At 41.4% G+C, this 19401-nt stretch overlaps 1 protein-coding gene across 1 annotated transcript in view; it reads left to right on the forward strand.

Moving 5' to 3' along the window:
- Positions 1–19401, forward strand: part of LOC122931883 (transcription elongation regulator 1-like protein) — a 148875-nt gene that overhangs the window by 40524 nt on the left and 88950 nt on the right. The window contains exons 6-7 of the mRNA XM_044285939.1: positions 13113–13236; positions 16832–16921. Of these exons, the coding sequence (XP_044141874.1) occupies positions 13113–13236; positions 16832–16921 (214 nt within the window). The remainder of the gene's footprint in view (positions 1–13112; positions 13237–16831; positions 16922–19401) is intronic.

Consider the following 19401-nt stretch of genomic DNA (forward strand, 5'->3'; position numbering starts at 1 on the left):
AATCAATAAAAGTTCAATGTATCCGGGGAATGAGTAAGATCGTGAATATTCTAATCGCAAATTTATTGCGAATATCATCACTTAGCAACATTCCTAGCAACCAATAGGAAAGTTGCCTACCCCTTAGTGTTGATCGCGAATATTCTTATTGCTAATTTTTATATTGCATTGCTGATGTTCGCAATCAAGAAAATAATGACTGGAGATCACAAATTCTCGAATTTGCGAAGTTATGGTGAATATTCAGCCAAAAATTTGCAAAATATCGCAGATTTGAATATTGTCTATGCCGCTTATCACTGACACTAACCACACCCCTTTATTCTTACCAATGATGCTTCATACATACTATATTACAAAGCTCCAATGCAGGATGTCACCAACAGCAACTGGAAATCAAAACTGATTTGCCACAGGGTGCAATGGTAGGCTAAAACTTTAGAACAAGGCCGTTTTGTTAAATAGTGGTATTTGAGGAAAGCGATATAACAGTGATATCTGTTGGGCAGGGTACATTTATATTAGTGGCACAATCCCTTTAAAGTGTGCTTTCTATGCCAACAATTTATACAGATCTTTGGGTATACTGTAAATGTTAACAGGTTTCGATTTGTACTGAAACAGCTCATTAAAAGGTTTTCATTGATGACCTATCCTTAGCGGGGGTGCACCACAAATGAGGCCAGGTGAGGCGATCAGGCCTCAGGCAGCACCAGGTAGGGGCTAAAGGGGGGCAGCCGAAGAGCCATGGGCTGAATGGCAGGGGTTAGGTTAAGAAATTTGCATTGCAAAGGGTAGGGGGCGCCATTTCAGTTATCGCCTCAGGCAGCAGAAAGGCTAGGTGCATCCCTGATCCTTAGGATAGGATATTAACATCTGATTGTGTGGTTCTGATAATAGTCTTACTCCCATGAGTACCTCAATCATTGTTTACAAGATACAGTGCCCTACCTTTGGTTGTGGTTGGGTCTGGGACTGCAGCTCACAGTCCAACTCAAGTGTCAGACCCCCACAATTCAGATATTTATGGCCAATTGTAAGGATAGGCCGGCAATTCTACAGTCCTGGAAACCCATTTAAGGTGTATTAAATGTGTCAAAAGTATTTGGATTAATGAATACTGTTCTTAGGAGTGTAGGGATAACATAATTGCAGTTGCCAGTTGTAGTATTTCCTATGCTGCTGGTCAGTTGGTTTAAGTCAGTCCTGTCTGATGTCCCTGTTGTCAAGGCCTGCATAGACATTAGCGTCAGCCTAAAGGAGGACAGTATTTTTTCAGGGAAAACGTTTGGAGGAGTTATAGAGCTTCATGGAATTGGCCAAGAGCTCCATATTTTGCCCAAAGTTTCTGACAGCATTCTGAGGAACCTGCATACAGTCTGGGGCTCAGCATCAGTTTTATAGTTGGAAAATATCCATACTTTTTAGCAAGCATTAAAGAGGGAGCAAGTGTTCAATTTCCCTGCAGTGTTATAACAGGGGAAATTAAACGTTGCACAGTTGCTATTCAAATCCCTATGCTTGTTCGTATAGGGCATTAAAGGGTAAGAACACCTTTGGGGGCAATTTTATATCATTGCATATTACTCGTTTTGGCCTAAAATATTTTTTTCTGTTGTTTTTTTTATTAAAAATTGTTAGTGGTTTCTGTTCCATAGGATTAAATTTCAGCCTAGCTGTAGAGTATCATGTTGCTGTTCTGATTGCTATGTACTGTATAGCCCTTATCTCTGAATTCTCCTAAACACTTATTTAAGCCATATTGTAATCAGATAGGAATAAGGCTATGTTTATGAGCTGTCAGGAATTCAGAGATAAGGGCTATACATAGTCGTCAGAACAGCAACATGACAGGGCAAGAGAATTTTCTGGACATCCAGTGACGTATCTGGCTCTCCATGGGTAAGCTAGGCGCAGGCTTGTGTCTTGCAGTGAGCCCAGTGACGTCACTGGCACAAATGAGCATTCTTTAGAGCTGCTTTAGCCTGTTTTTACAGGCAGGGCACCAATGCTCCATTCATTCATGGTGAATGAGTGCAGATCGGGTTGTGTTCGGGTTCAGGTTCAGGCCTTTAATCATGTGGAGCAGAAGCTGCTGACATTTTTTTTAATAAAGATCAATTGAAAAAATGATTTTTAGCCCAGAATAAGTAAAATGCAATCATAAAATAGCCCCGATTGTTTTCATAGCCTTTAAGCGGTTTGCCCGCTTATGTAATGTTGATGACCTATCCTCAGGATCAGATCGGCAGGGGTCCGTCTGCCAGCACACATGTCGATCAGCTGCTTGAAGAGAACATAGTGGTTGTATGAGCGCTGTGTTCTCTTCAATGATTACCTGCTCGCTGTCAACAATGCAGTGGAAAGCAGGTGTAATTACAACTCCAACGTAACCATTCCCTTAAATAGGAGGGAGCCATCCCATTGAAGTGAAAGGGATGGCAAAATTGTAACCACATTTGCTCGCAGCTGCAATGTTGACGGCGATCAGGTAAACATTGAAGAGAACACAGCTCTCATAGAAGAGCTGCGTTCTCGTCAAACAACTAATCAGCGGGGGTGCTGGGAGTTTGACCCCACTGATCTGATATTGATGTCTATTCTGAGGATAGGTAATCAATATTACAAAAGCGGAGAACCCCTTTAAATGTTTGGGTTCTCAAGGGTGAAAGATATTTTCCACTCTGGATCTCAGGCTAATAGTTTCTCCTCATGGAAGACCCCAACTATTAACTCAAAATTCCCTAATAGGGTATTTGGAAATTGATTTTCTAAACCAGACAACCCCCTTAAATGTTTTTAGCCTAATAGAGATTAAAGAACCTCTTGGATATTAAGCCATGTCACATCATTAAGTTGTAACTTGTCTACAGTGTCCTAGCTTTGTCATTTATCATTCAAGTTGATGCAAGTAATTAATTTCTCTGGCAACTATGTGACACTAATGTTCTAAATGGACTCCTTAATTAGACATTGTGAACAAATAAATTACTTTATTTTTTAAAGCAGTGCAGAGTATGTGGCGTAACCACAAGCTGCTGGACTAATAGGGTTTATCGCAAGATTAAATCAAGTAGGTGAAACTTAAGGGTGATGTCTTATATTTCAGAGATTTAATTAGATTTTTTATTTTTTTTTTTAAACAAACATGAATATGAAGTACAGAAGTGAAACACTGATGAGTAAAGACTAGGAGGACACCCAAGGAAAAATTGTGAAATGTGGGGTCACAAGTATCATCCCCAGTGGAGCTTTAAAGTATATAAATTATTAAAATGAATTTGTGATGTGATATTTTATGACAATTGCCTGACAGTTCTTCATTAACCCCTTTCTGATTCAGCCATTTCCATTAACATTTTTACCTCCCTGCCTTCCAGTAGCCATAACCTATTTTCCTGTTCACATAATCCAATCTGGGCTTGATTTTTGTGGGAGAAGTTGAACTTTCTCACGGCACTACTCAATATTCCATATGATCTAGTGGGAAGCTGAAAAAAAAAATATATGGAAAATATATGTAAAATTGGGGAAGGGATGATTTAATCTTTAATGTTCTTTTTTTTTTTTTTTTTACTTTTATAGTATTAACTTTTAACCACCTTAGGGGGCTAAAACCTAAGATATTTTGATCCCTTGTCCTATTCACCCAAATAGAGATCTATTAGGGTGAATAGAATTTTGACACATTCCCTGCTGAGCTTTGCTTTTTTGCACAGTTCAGGGAGTTATACACTCACCTAAAGAATTATTAGGAACACCTGTTCTATTTCTCATTAATGCGATTATCTAGTCAACCAATCACATGGCAGTTGCTTTATTATTGCATGTAGGGTTGTGGTCCTGGTCAAGACAATCTCCTGAACTCCAAACTGAATGTCAGAATGGGAAAGAAAGGTGATTTAAGCAATTTTGAGCGTGGCATGGTTGTTGGTGCCAGACGGGCCGGTCTGAGTATTTCACAATCTGCTCAGTTACTGGGATTTTCACGCACAACCATTTCTAGGGTTTACAAAGAATGGTGTGAAAAGGGAAAAACATCCAGTATGCGGCAGTCCTGTGGGCAAAAATGCCTTGTTGATGCTAGAGGTCAGAGGAGAATGGTCCGACTGATTCAAGCTGATAGAAGAGCAACGTTGACTAAAATAACCACTCGTTACAACCGAGGTATGCAGCAAAGCATTTGTGAAGCCACAACACGCACAAACTTGAGGCGGATGGGCTACAACAGCAGAAGACCCCACCGGGTACCACTCATCTCCACTACAAATAGGAAAAAGAGGTTACAATTTGCACGAGCTCACCAAAATTGGACTGTTGAAGACTGGAAAAATGTTGCCTGGTCTGATGAGTCTCGATTTCTGTTGAGACATTCAAATGGTAGAGTCCGAATTTGGCGTAAACAGAATGAGAACATGTATCCATCATGCCTTGTTACAACTGTGCAGGCTGGTGGTGGTGGTGTAATGGTGTGGGGGATGTTTTCTGGGCACACTTTAGGCCCCTTAGTGCCAATTGGCCATCGTTTAAATGCCACGGGCTACCTGAGCATTGTTTCTGACCATGTCCATCCCTTAATGACCACCATGTATCCATCCTCTGATGGCTACTTCCAGCAGGATAATGCACCATGTCACAAAGCTCGAATCATTTCAAATTGGTTTCTTGAACATGACAATGTGTTCACTGTACTAAAATGGTCCGCACAGTCACCAGATCTCAACCCAATAGAGCATCTTTGGGATTTGGTGGAACGGGAGCTTCGTGCCCTGGATGTGCATCCCTCAAATCTCCATCAACTGCAAGATGCTATCCTATCAATATGGGCCAACATTTCTAAAGAATGCTATCAGCACCTTGTTGAATCAATGCCACGTAGAATTAAGGCAGTTCTGAAGGCAAAAGGGGGTCCAACACCGTATTAGTATGGTGTTCCTAATAATTCTTTAGGTGAGTGTACATGGCAGGCCTGAAAAGCTTCAAAAGCGTCCATTCTATCATGGTAACCAATCAGACTCCCATGATTTCACTGCGGGGACTCAGATCGGAAGGCAGAGGGAGCCGCATTCCTCTGCCTTACCTCATAGATGTCGAGATCAGTGTTGATTGCGGTATCTGAGGGGTTAAATAACAGGGTTCGGCATGATCGTTATTTCCCATCATTCCATCTTGGTGCCTGCTATATTACTCCATACATCACATCAGCCACTGTGACGTACCAATACGTCACAGCAGTTGGAAGGGTTTATAGTTTGAACATTTTTAGACAAGGCGATAGCAATTATTATTATTATTTTTTATTATTTATTAATTTTAATTTGTAATAAAGGAAAATAGGGGTTATTTGAATTTTTTATTCTTTTTGTTTTTTAGGGAACTTCAACATCCGATCACTAGATTGCTTATATAATAGACTGCAATGGTTTATCATTGCAGTCTATGGGAATATCACTGTGTTCCTATTAAGCCCTTCCTCATGCAAAGCTTAATAAGGGACTTTACTTTGGCAGTCTGCAAAGCTTTCAAAAGGCCCCAGGCTGCTATAGTAATTGAAAGGTGATCACCAGGGACACTCTGCTCCCATTAAAAAATCACTCAGATGCTATGGTCGCAATGGACTGTAAGCATCTGAAGTGGATAAAAGTCAATAATCGGAGTTGTCTCCTATCAAAATTCTGCCACCAGGTGTCTCCTGTCTGATAGAAGAAGTAACCTCTGGCTATGGTGCTTGAACAGCTCCTGAGTGGCCACCGTGTTTAAAGACCCAGCATCTACTGTATGTGTATGGTGGATGTTGGGTAGGTGTTAATATAAAAAAAAATCATAGTGTCTTAATTGGATTTTCAGTCCCTGCCTGTTAACTTCCACAAGGACAGGGTAATGTACTCTGATGCAGCCAATTACTGAACTTAGCAGTGACGTGTCCCCAAGTGGCACATCACTGATAGGTCACATGTCACTTACAGACATGTCACGCTGAGTCCAGTAATTGGAGAGCATGTGACCTCATCCATGCAGAAGTTTACAGGTGGGGACTGAAAGTCCAGTGAAGACAGCCCTGAAGCTATAGAGCCGAAAAGGAGCTTTAGGGAGCAGATAGGTATAGATTTAATCACAGGTACCACTCATACTTGCTCATTTCAAAGATGGTCAGTGTGAATACTAATGGAAGCCATCTTGCTTCCTGTTTGGACCTACTTCAGATTACATGGAAAGCCAAACATTGCATGAGCTTTGTGACTTATTCCAGTCTCATGACCCTTGAGAATTTCCTTTGCCAGATTGTTTCTTCTTCTTTGCTGTATTTACTTCTACAATTAAATCTATCCTTCAAGCTGATGATGTTTCATCCATTTCTTCACCGAGATCTGCTCATTCCACTGGATTTTAACAGTTTTTCATCAGTATCAATAAACACAATGCAGCTCCATAAAGTCCTAGTTGTGGGGGAGGTTATCGGCCAAGAGCGGGCAGTTGACAGGCTCTATAACCACTTTAGAAGACTGATGGAGCTTGTGAGGTAATCCGTTTTGCATCATTTTAAAGGGTTGTCCAAAACCCAAACCTATTGCAAGGCAGCTGGGGAAGCTATTATGCCTAACACCTGGCCCCTACACTTTCTTTCTGCCGACATCCCCACTATCATTATGTGTGACTTCAACATCCCCATTGACACCTGCCACTCAGCCGCCTCTAAACGCCTATCACTCTCTTCCTCCTTCGGCCTCTCACAGTGGTCTTCCGCTACCACCCACAGAGATGGTCACACTCTGGATCTTATATTTACACCCCCCTGCTCACTATCTAACCTTTCTAATTCGCATCTTCCCCTATCCGACCACAATCTACTCACCTTCTCTTCACTGGTCTCTTCTGCTGCTTCCCCTGTCCACACACTAACACACCCCTGCAGGAACTTTAAGCATCTCGACTTTCGCTTGCTTTGTGACTCTCTTCTGCCACTCTCTACTATTTGTTCCCTCCAAGACCCAGATACTGCCACCCCCTGTATAACACCACAATAAGTACAGCTCTGGACCTGACACACAACAAAACCCAAAAAATCAACAGACAACCCTGGCACACCAATCTGACCAAAAAACTCAGACAAGCTTCCAGGGCTGCTGAGCGGTGATGGAAGAAATCCCACTAAGGATCACTTCACCACATACAAGCAATCCCTCCTCATTTTCAAATTCTTACTCACTGATGCAAACTTAGGCCTACTTCTCATCTCTCATATCTTCCCTGTCCCACAGCCCTAATCAACTCATCCCTAATCCCTAACCTCACCAGAGTATTTATCCCAGCCCTAACACATCTTTTTAACCTATCACTAACCTCTGGTGTTTCCCTCTCTGGTTTTAAACATGCTACCATTACACCCATCCTCAAAAAGCCTTTACTTTTTTATTGTCCAGTTATCTCTCCATATGACTTCTTCCATATGCCTCAAAGCTACTTGAGCAACATGTCCATTCTGAACTGTACTCTCACCTCTCCTCCTGCTCCCTCTTTGACCCGACCCCACTACTCAACTACTCAACTGAGACTGCCCTTACCAAAGTCACCATTGACCCACTAACAGCCAAAACCAAAAAACATTACTCTGTCCTCCTTCTCCTTGACCTGTCTTCTGCCTTTGACACTGTCAACCACTCCATTCTGTTACAAATTCTCTAATCTCTTGGCATCACAGACCTGGCCCTCTCCTGGATCATACCTCACAGACTGGACATTTAGCGTCTCCCACTCTCACACCACCTCCTTGTCTCATTCCCGCTCTGTTGGTGTCCTGCAAGGCTCTGTCCTAGGACTCCTGCTTTTCTCTATCTACACGTTCGTGCTGGAACAGCTCATTGAGTCCCATGGCTTTTAGTATCACTTTTATGTAGATGACAAACAAATCTACCTCTCTGGTCCAGACATCACCACCTTACTAACCAAAATCCCACAATGCCTATCTTCCATATCCTCCTATTTCTTCTCTCGCTTTCTAAAACTTAACATGGATAAAAAAGAATTCATCATCTTTCCCCATCTTGCTCAACACCCCCAACAGAACTATCTATCACGATCAATGGCTGCGCACTCTCCCCTGTCAACCAAGTCTGCTCTTGGAGTGACCTTGGATTCTGCCCTCTCCTTGCGACCACACATCCAAACCCTTCCCACCACCTGCCTCCACCTACTCAAAAACATCTACCGCATCCACGCTTCCCTCAACTTGTAGATTGTAAGCCCTCACGGGCAGGGCCCTCTCTCCTTCTGTACCAGTTTGTAACTCGTCTTGTTCATGCTTAGTGCCATTGTCTTTATTATGTATGTATGTATACCCTTTTCATATGTATAGCGCTATGGCATGAATGGCCCTCATTCTTCAGGTCTCTGCTGGGTTGGAGGCATTATGTATCATCCACACGCCATGACTGTGGCACAGTTGCTGGTCAATTAATGGCATCAGTGGTGATGTGTGCATGCATGGTATTAATCCTCAGCATGTGCCTCTCAGGCTATGTCCCTGCTAAGGCTCAGTAACTGGCCTGTGGAGACCGAAAACAGCATAGACAGGGGCCAGGGCTCTGGAACCGGGATCCCTTGAAAAGGTAAGTTGGAGGTTTTTTAGGTTCAAACTCTGTCCAGCCACCTTGCAAAAGTTCTTGGGCTTTGGGACAACCTTTTAACTTAGAGGGATGAGTTTTTAGTTATTTCTTTTTAAGTTTGTAAATCATGCCACACATTTCAGAATATGTTGCTCAGAGCAAGGGTAGGGACGAACAAAATTAACTTTCTACAAAGAATATGCTAATGTGACGCACAGGAATGAAGGAAAATCAGGTGGAGGTGCTCCCAGTAAAGTGGATCCGCCCTTCCTCTGACAATTGAATATATAGAAATAGAAATACTGGGCACTCTCACTTTATGGTGAATCAAACACTTTATTATACATATAATTGATTGGTAGATAAACGCATAATCATATTAAAACCATCAAATGGACTTGAATAGAATTGCTAAAATATAAAAATACTACCTAAAAATACAACACAAAAAATAAAAATAATAAAAAAATAATATATATATTAAATATTGCCACAATAGCGCTAAAACAGTGACCAGTCCATAGAAATGGAAGAACGATGGAATCCTGGCTTCTTGCTGCTAATGGTCATGTAGTTGCAAGCAATATTATCGCAATAAAGTCAGAGTCCACACTAATATTCTCTTTGAGAAGATTTAAGATACTGCAGTCAATATAATACACCTGAATGAGTATACTCGCGGCGTCCCGCTTTTACTCACTGTGCAATGTAATTTTCTTGATCGGTAATCTTCTGATCCAAGCGCTCCTCACTACTCCTGCCGTAGCTGTATGTTTGCAAGGCTTTCGTTCCGGTGTCACTCTGGTCCTCTGGCTGCCGCTCCGTAGTTACTTAGAGCTGGCAAGCCCTGGGACTCACAGTGCCTTTCCCCTCGTCGGCTGTCCTGCGACACGATACCTTGTATCCTCGTGCTTTGTGTTTGTAGCCGCCGGCGTGTCAGGGTTTAACAAGTTGCGGAATCCTTGGGTAATTTAAAGTGCAACCCAGCCTTGGTAGCTCCAGCTTATACTTCTTACGATCGATCAGGGGGTCTCTTCACCAAACGCGCTTCGGGGTACTTTGCCCCTTCCTCAGTGGTAGTGACTCCCCCACAAATGTCTGCTTTTATAGAGCCCTTAATGATTCAAATTGCTCAAACTGGTGTTGATCCTCCTAATTTTCCTCAAAAACTGGTACGGATTTTAGTCCATTTTTTGTGGATTTCAACCTATTTATCCATAAAAACTCATTCATTAAAACTGAATTCTCCTTTATACACATTAATACTCGACAACCTATATATTCAATACAATCATGGGCTAATGTATTATGTTTCAATTCACTTTCAACCACGTTAACCTGAAGACATTCCTGCAATATCTATGTAGTTCAGGTTTATTCATTATTAATCGGAGGGATTTAAGTAACAAATTATATATAAATCTCCCCATTATTCACCCTATCAGATGTGTATATCCGGGTGTAATACCTTTAAAATAAACCAGCACTAGATTGATACAGGTTACTCTTTTCTTTGTTCCCAGAGACTGGAAAAGAGGCTTTTAACCCCCTAAAAACCGAATCCAATATTACTCTCAATACTATTTAGTCTCTCATTCTTCAATGTCCTAGTGAACACATGTCATCTGGGGATCATATTCATTATTCACACGTTCCCAACGAAAAATCATTATTCAATGCTTTTTTATTATTTGTTCTTTTATTTTAAATATTAATTTATTTTATTTTTCAATAATTTTTTTTCAATACATTTTTTAACTATTTTGTTGTTCTTCATCATTTAGAATCAATGGTGGATTGAATCTTCCCAAAATGGGGATAAGATGACGGGTGGAGGTCCCCCGCGAAGGGCCGAACCCCCCAGGAGAGAGAAAACCTGCAGGGGTTTTGCCGTCCACGGGGGACATCCACCAATTTTCACAGAAATCCGAACAACTCGAACTCTGCATTCAATCCACCCGGCATCAATGTATTCAATTCATATATACGTTGGGACTCTAGTCTGGACATTTTACTTATGTGGTCCCCTCCTCTCCATCCTTTGTCCACCTTATCGATTGCGGCGAATTTCATACCTGCAGGATTTTTATTATGCATCAACTTAAAATGTTTAGATAGTGTGTGTGTCTCTAGGCCCTTTTTAATATTCGTAATATGTTCGGAGATGCGTTTTTTTAAAAGTCTTTTTGTTCTCCCTACATATTGGCGCCCACATGGGCACTCAATAATATATATAACTTTCTACAGATGCGTTATTGCTACAGTTGTAAACAGTCATCAGTGAGCGTAGCAGCCTGGATCCAAAACTTTTTTACTTCCATTGATACATTATACAGAGATTTTGAGATGGATTTATTAAGTATAGCTGAATTAAGTCTCGTCATGACGAATAATGTAAAAAATGTTGTTTCTTCACTTGCATATTTATATTGTACCTAAGCAGCCAATCTGTTCAGCCGTACTTTCAAGGGAATCCCTATCAACCATTGTAAATAATAACATAAGCAAAATTATTGATTTGCCAATTTTTATGGACATAAATTTCTAGGTAAGGAGTTCTAGTGACGGCAGCTCTTGATAAATGAGCCTATGGTTGAATAAAGCTTGTTTCCAGAATCAGAGCACACTACATCATATACTGTATCATTCTTCTGTGGCTGCAAATCCATGAATAATATATGGAAAGTGAAGCTGAAGTGATTCCTCATTTCTATTCAAGAAAAGTGGTCAGGGGATCTAAGCCGGACCTCTAGAGCTCACTAAAACTATTTATGCAACCTTTTATGGATTACATAAAAAATACCTTTCCTTGTGAAGCTTCTCTTAAAGCTGCACGAGCCGACTATAGTAAAACTTGATCCAACGTATTACATGCTAGACATGAAAATATAATACTGTTTTTCTAAGGTACTTGCAGAATAAATATTTGGCACAATTTAAGAATAAAAATATTTAGGTCTAAGAGCAGGTTACTTTATTATTTAAAGGGGTTTCCAGGATTTGAAAACCAGTTCTTATAATTTTTTTCCAAAAACAGTGCTACAAACAGGGACAACAAACATCAAATGCACGGCATCCTCTCCATCCTCTCCATTCCTCTTCAAGTGGGCATATTCAGATGACCCATAGCAATGAATGAAGAGAAAGCCGTGCAAGCACAGCCACCCCTTCGTTCACCACTATGGGGCTTTAGAAAATAGCCAAGATAATGATTAGAAGTTTCAGGACTCCTATAAGGCTGAATGTAGGGTGGCTGCACATGTGCGTCTTGCTGTCACTTTAGCGTCCCAATCTGGAAACAGGAGCAAGTATCAGAGTTAGGACCTCTATCTATCATCCAAGCGATATTCCATAAATGTCCCAGGTAGGACAACCCCTTTAAGGAACTGACAGATTAGATGTTTGAGCTTTTTTCAAAAAATAGTGCCACTTGTATCCATGGACTGCATTGACTATTGCAGCTCAGCATCATTAAAATTAATAGGGCTGAGCTGCAATACACACCATCCGTAGACGTGTATCAGCATTTTTGGAAGAAATCGGCGATCTTGTACAGCCCCTTTAAATTTTGTACAGAGTAGGTGTGGGGCCAAGTTAGGGTTACCAGCTGGTCCAGATATTTTGAAGATAAATCAATTTCTTATACTGCAATACTACCATAAAATATAAGAGGAAATTATATCACCAGTAGGTGATAAAAGACACAAGCGCTGGTGCACAATAACAATCAGCTAGTCCTTGGAGTTTGCACTGTTATCTAGTGCCAGTCTGAGTCACCAGGTAGTGTGCTGCTAGGATGGTAAAAATGGTTAGTCAATGGTTAGTACTGCTATAGTCCCTACCCTCAGTACCTTGCTCGTTCTTTACTCCAAAGTGATCCCGCTGTCGATGCTCCACTGTGCTGCTTCGTCTGGGTTCTTTTTATACAGATGTTAATGTCTTTTTGAGATTGCGGCGCTCTTCTTGCTCTCCTGTCAAATGGCAGCGCGGCCCCGGCGGAAGCACGCGCTGGCGTGAGGGAGCTTGATCCGTTACCCGGGAAACCTGCCTGCGGTGACGTCACCTGGTGCGAGTATAGTGGCCTCCGTAGGACAAAAGACCGTAACCTACGCGTTTCAGAGCCAAAGCGGGCTCCTAAAATTGTTTATTTAAAATGAATCCCTAGGATTTAGGATATTCTCTTCCCCAATGGTTTTCTATGGTTTTAACAGCAGAAATTCTCATAAATTGGCTGTATTCACAAGGGGAGCTTGCCTTTGGCCACATATTTCTCTTACAGAGGCCACTAAAAAAGAGAATGTGTTTCCTGAGTGAGGGAACTTAGTTTTGCAGCAGCTCTCTCTGCTCCTGCCAATACAAGGGGGTCCTTCTGTAAAGTCCATATGTCCTTAGGGACATATCTATGTCCTAAAGGAACAGTTACTATATATATATATATATATATCTGACCTTATGTTATAAAATTATAACAATGGTTTGCTAAAGTATTATTTTCTTTTTTTTTTACAGGACAGAAGATTCGCATGCCATTGATCAAGTTGAAGAGGAAGATGAAAAATCATCATCCATAAAATCAGTGCCCCCTTTGGAGGATCGGATGATATGCTTTAGGAACATGCTTCTTGAGAGAGGGGTAGGCATGTTCATCTAGTTACATGTTTGGTATAATTTTTAATTGGGCCAGCTTGTAGCTGCCTACTGATTTAGTTTGGAATATGCTTCAAAGCTGCCAGACCCGATGGAAATTGCACAATTTCAGTTAATGGCATTTTCTAGGAGTACAATATTGATCCACAGGACAGGTCATCAATATCTGATCAATGCAGTGGCATGCCGAGGGTGGGGGGGAGGGGGTGCAGTCTGCCCTGGGTGCCTGCTGTCAGGAGGGTGCCAGAGCCCAGAAGCAATGAGTGCTTCCATCAATACAAATGGAAGCGCTCATTGCTGGAGCACTGGGAAGCTGCGGTCCTATCACTCACTGACTGTCTTATCACTCAGCTCCCCACACTCCTTCTTTTCATCAGGCCTTTTGCTCCCTGCTCCACTATTCAGCCTGTAGATACAGAACACACTGCTGGCCTGTGTGGGAACATCCTGCAGCCTGAGAATCTACCTGTGCCCCTCCCACACATTGCTGTAGAGTGATCTGTGTCTGAAGGGGAGAGCTGGATGTGAGCATCAGGAATGGGACAAGGTAAGTAGTTACTGTTTTTTTTTCTTAACACAATGGGGACAAAAATGAAATTACTACTATGGAGGTGGCACAATAGATATTACTAGTATGGAGGGGCACAATGGACATTATTACTATGAAGGGGGCACAATGGGCATTACTACTCTGAAGAGGGCACAATGGGCATTACTACTCTGAAGGGGGCACAATGGGCATTACTAATATGAAGGGGCAAAATGGGCATTACTACTACAAAGAGGGCACAAAGGGCATTACTACTATAAATGGCGCACATGGGCATTATTATTACTATGAAGAGAGCACAGAGGGCATTATTACTATGAAGGGGGCACAATGGGCATTATTATCATGAAGGGGCAAAGATGACATTATTACTATGAAGGGGGCACAGAGAACATTACTACTATGAAGGCATCACAATGGGGATTATTACTATGAAGGGGCACAATGGGTATTACTACTATGAATGGGGGCACAGAGGGCCTTACTCCTGTGAAGGGGTGGGCATAACTGTTGTGGTGCACAGAGTGGGCATAACTACTGTGAAGGGGTGCAATGGGCATTACTACTGTGAATGGGGCACAACCGGCATTGCTACTGTGAAAGAGCACAGAGGGCATTACTACTGTGAAGGGGCATAACTGTTATGTGGACACAGAGAGGGCATAACTACTCCGAAGGGGGCACAAAGATGACATCACAACTGTGAAGGTGGTGCACTACTGTGAAAGGGGCACAGATAGTGCATAACTACTGTGGGGGGGCACAATGAGGGACTAAATATTGAAGCACAAAGAAGGGATAAGTACTGTAGGGGGGCACAATGTGGGTATAACTACTATGAAAGTTGTACAATGAGGGCATAAGTACTGTGAGGGGGCACAGTATGGGCATAACTACCATGAGGGTACACATATCTGGACAAATCTACTGTGAAGGTTGTACAATGAGGGCAAAACTACAGTGAGGGGGTGCAATTATTTAAATTATTATGGGGGTGCCAGAGAAAGGACCCATCACGGGTGCCAAACACCTTAGGCATGCCACTGGATCAATGGGAGCTGCCTGTGGTATCTTCATGGGCCAGTTGTGTCACTATTATTGGTTACATGGCCTATATGCAGCTCAGTCCCATTCAAATGAGTGAGTCCCAGTTGCAATACCAAGAACAGACACTGTACATTATATGGTGCTGTCTTTTAAGTGCTGTAAGGAAGCCACCGCTTTCACCATAGCACAGGGGCCTCAGGGGCTTTAATGACTTAATCTGAGTATAGGTCATAATATTCTACTCCCAAAAAAACTCTTTAATTCTATATTGCCAGTAGAATTATAATAAAACTGCTATATAACTACATACGATAGTTACAATGTTTTTGTAAATTGTTTAAACCTCTATGTCAGATTCAGGGCTCATGTGCTGAGCAAATTGAAGCATCCAAAGTGGAATTCGATCTGAATTTCGATTCAAATCAGAATTTCTTATGCTTCGTGGTAACGAATCGTATTTTTCCCAAATGGCGGCTACATTTGTGACAAAGTGAAAGTAAGAAGCCCGGGAACACAAGATCACCTATAATGCCATGCAGACAGCCAAGCAACAGCTAGGCAACCCCTGTGATGTCACAGCCCTTTAAAAGCCTCATTCCACGCGGTCTCTGCTATTTCATTGTGAGATGAGCATGGGGAGAGATGTGACAAATGCTAGGGACAATGTTGTTAAAATATTTTAATTGTGGAATATTAGATAGGGAGAGAGCAGGGACAGTGCAGGGACAGTTTAGGAAGATTGTAGGGAGAGTTTTTACACACTGTAGGGAGAGCATAGGGAGACTTCAGGGACAGTGCAGGGACTGTAATCTGTAGCTGAAGCGATCCATAGGAGACTGCAGTTTGCATCAATCCCTGTGTAGGACACAGTTATCTAATTAAATATTGACCACCTTGTTTAATAGAAAAGCAATTCTATTAAGCCTTGATTCTCAAATTGGGGTGAATACGCTGAATAAGCTGTCTACTGTTATTGGGGTGTCCACCTTGTGTACTATAAAATTAAATAGATTAGCCTTTGATTCTCAAATTGGGGTGAATAAGCTGTCTAGTTCTACTGTTATTGGGGTGTCCATCTGCCTATCACAGTAACTGTTTCACTACCAGAAAGGTCTAGCTATGCATGTTGCTGCATTGCACAGTGATGTACACCGAGATACGCTCTTCCTGCAGGCCGGAATATAGCTGATTTAACACGCTTTGTGATTGATGAATTTTTAAAAAAAAATTTGTTGAAGCGTCCAAAACGAATTTTTGAAAACTTTGCTCATCTCTACTCATGACAATTGTGGATGGTCACAGCTCAACTCCTCCCCCTCGCTGCACAATGACCTCTACATTTGTTATAGAGCATGCCCACAACATCCTCTAATTGGTCAGTGAGTTGTCTCCAGTCTATAGGTTCCTGTGGTCCATGTGGCCATACCATAATCATTTACAAAAAAAAAAAAGAAGAAAACTGCAGTCAAATGTAACCAGTTTAGAAAAAAAATACATTTATTAGTATCTGACTTTAATTAGGAGAAAATAGATGCTATAATATGACAGTAAGAATAGGGCTGCAAACAACACTGTAAAAAAAATGCCAGAAGCTTGACCAAGTGGAAAGAAGGGCAGATAAGAGCGATAATAGAAGCAGTGCCAGATTTAAACCCTGATATTCTACAACAACCGATTGATATTCTTAACTCTGCTACATCAGTAATATGAGTGGAATTACTCTGCAATGAATTATATCAAAACTATTCTAAAAAAAAAACTTCAGATTTTAATATAATGATGAGAATTTTTTTCCTGCAATGACTCGGGTATTGTTTTAAATATTTACATTTCTTCCCTAACAACTAGTAAGTCTTCCCGGTACTCTGCACTGAACGATCTAATTAGCTGCTTCTCAAGTTCATTAAAGTGTCAGCAAACTATAGCAAGAAGGAAGATGAAAAAAATGTTTATAATGGAACAAACTGTTTTGAATGCTCCGCAGGTGTCTGCATTCTCCACATGGGAAAAAGAGCTGCATAAAATCGTGTTTGATCCTCGATATCTCTTATTAAACTCAGAAGAACGAAAACAGGCAAGTTTGGTGTTGTATATAACTGGTGACTGTGTGAAATTTCATAAAAAAAACTGTGTTACTTTCCTCAAAATGCATTCTGTTGTTTCCAGCCCAATTTACATAGTATGTATTGTACATAATGATTTGGCTTGATTTTACATTGATGAACTTTCATTAAAGGGGTTGTCCCACAAAAAAATATTCCACAGTTTCAAATCAACACCTGGATCTGGATCCTTTTGCATTTGCATGTAATTAAAAATTTAGTACAGCCACTGAGTTATTCACTGAAATCTATTTATATGCTGTTTGCTCTTTTTCTAATTTCTATGTCCACTTCACAGAGGGGGACACACATTAGTCCTGCATTTGTCGCTATACAATGTATGGTGCTGTGCTTGGTATACTGTGATGAGGCTACAAGATTCGTCCAAGCGCTGTGGGCTGTTCAAACAGCTGATTGTGAGGGGTGCTGGAAGTCAGGCCTCTACCAGTCTGATATTAATAACCGTACTTCATACATGTATGTGGAAACTTGGCCAACAACTTAAAGGGGATGTACGTAGTGTCATAAAACAACCTATTGTTTGAATCAAGTTTTGATTTACTGTATATGTTTGGTTTTTTTTAGTTTGTGCCTACAATTTTTAGATAATGATAAAGAGTGAAGTAATCAGCTATGTCTCTTCATTCATCTCACATCAAAGTTGTAGCCCAGAGATACCAGTGGACAGTGGCGTGCCTAGGGTGGCACCCCCCCAATAAAAATTGTACAAACCGGATTCCCAAAAAGTTGGGACACTATACAAATCGTGAATAAAAACTGAATGCAATGATGTGGAGGTGCCAACTTCTAATATTTTATTCAGAATAGAACATAAATCAAGGAACAAAAGTTTAAACTGAGAAAATGTACCATTTTAAGGGAAAAATATGTTGAATCTGAATTTCATGGTGTCAACAAATTCACCACTGTGTGGCATCTCCCCTTCTTCTTACAACACTCAATAGACGTCTGGGGACCGAGGAGACCAATTTCTCAAGTTTAGAAATAGGAATGCTCTCCCATTCTTGTCTAATACAGGCCTCTAACTGTTCAATCGTCTTGGGCCTTCTTTGTTGCACCTTCCTCTTTATGATGCGCCAAATGTTCTCTATAGGTGAAAGATCTGGACTGCAGACTGGCCATTTCAGTACCCGGATCCTTCTCCTACGCAGCCATGATGTTGTGATTGATGCAGAATGTGGTCTGGCATTATCTTGTTGAAAAATGCAGGGTCTTCCCTGAAAGAGATGACGTCTGGATGGGAGCATATGTTGTTCTAGAACCTGAATATATTTTTCTGCATTGATGGTGCCTTTCCAGATATGCAAGCTGCCCATGCCACACGCACTCATGCAACCCCATACCATCAGAGATGCAGGCTTCTGAACTGAGCGTTGATAACAACTTGGGTTGTCCTTGTCCTCTTTGGTCCGGATGACATGGCGTCCCAGATTTCCAAAAAGAACTTCGAATCGTGACTCGTCTGACCACAGAACAGTCTTCCATTTTGCCACACTCCATTTTAAATGATCCCTGGCCCAGTGAAAACGCCTGAGCTTGTGGATCTTGCTTAGAAATGGCTTCTTCTTTGCACTGTAGAGTTTCAGCTGGCAACGGCGGATGGCAGGGTGGATTGTGTTCACTGACAATGGTTTCTGGAAGTATTCCTGAGCCCATTCTGTGATTTCCTTTACAGTAGCATTCCTGTTTGTGCTGCAGTATCGTTTAAGGGCCCGGAGATCACGGGCATCCAGTATGGTTTTACGGCCTTGACCCTTACGCACAGAGATTGTTCCAGATTCTCTGAATCTTCGGATGATGTTATGCACACTTGATGATGATAGATGCAAAGTCTTTGCAATTTTTCGCTGGGTAACACCTTTCTGATATTGCTCCACTATTTTTCTGCGCAACATTGTGGGAATTGGTGATCCTCTACCCATCTTGGCTTGTGAGAGACACTGCCACTCTGAGAAGCTATTTTTATACCCAATCATGTTGCCAATTGACTTAATTAGTGTTAATTGGTCTTCCAGCTCTTCGTTATGCTCAAATTTACTTTTTCCAGCCTCTTATTGCTACTTGTCCCAACTTTTTGGGGATTTGTTGACACCGTGAAAATTTGAATCAACGTATTTTTCCTTTAAAATGATACATTTACTCGGATTAAACGTTTGATCTGTCATCTACGTTCTATTACAAATAAAATATTGACATTTGCCACCTCCACATCATTGCATTCAGTTTTTATTCACAATTTGTTTAGTGTCCCAACTTTTTTAGAATCCGGTTTGTACCTGCTCACAGTAGTATTGCCCTCATTGTACAACCTTCACAGTAGTTTTGTCCAGATATGTGCCCTCTCACGGTAGTTATGCCCATATTGTGCCCTATCATGGTAGTTGTGCCCACACTGTGGCCCTTCACAGTATTTATTCCCTCACTGTACAAC

Source organism: Bufo gargarizans, chromosome 3 (genome assembly GCF_014858855.1).
Source record: "Bufo gargarizans isolate SCDJY-AF-19 chromosome 3, ASM1485885v1, whole genome shotgun sequence".
NCBI lineage: Eukaryota > Metazoa > Chordata > Amphibia > Anura > Bufonidae > Bufo > Bufo gargarizans.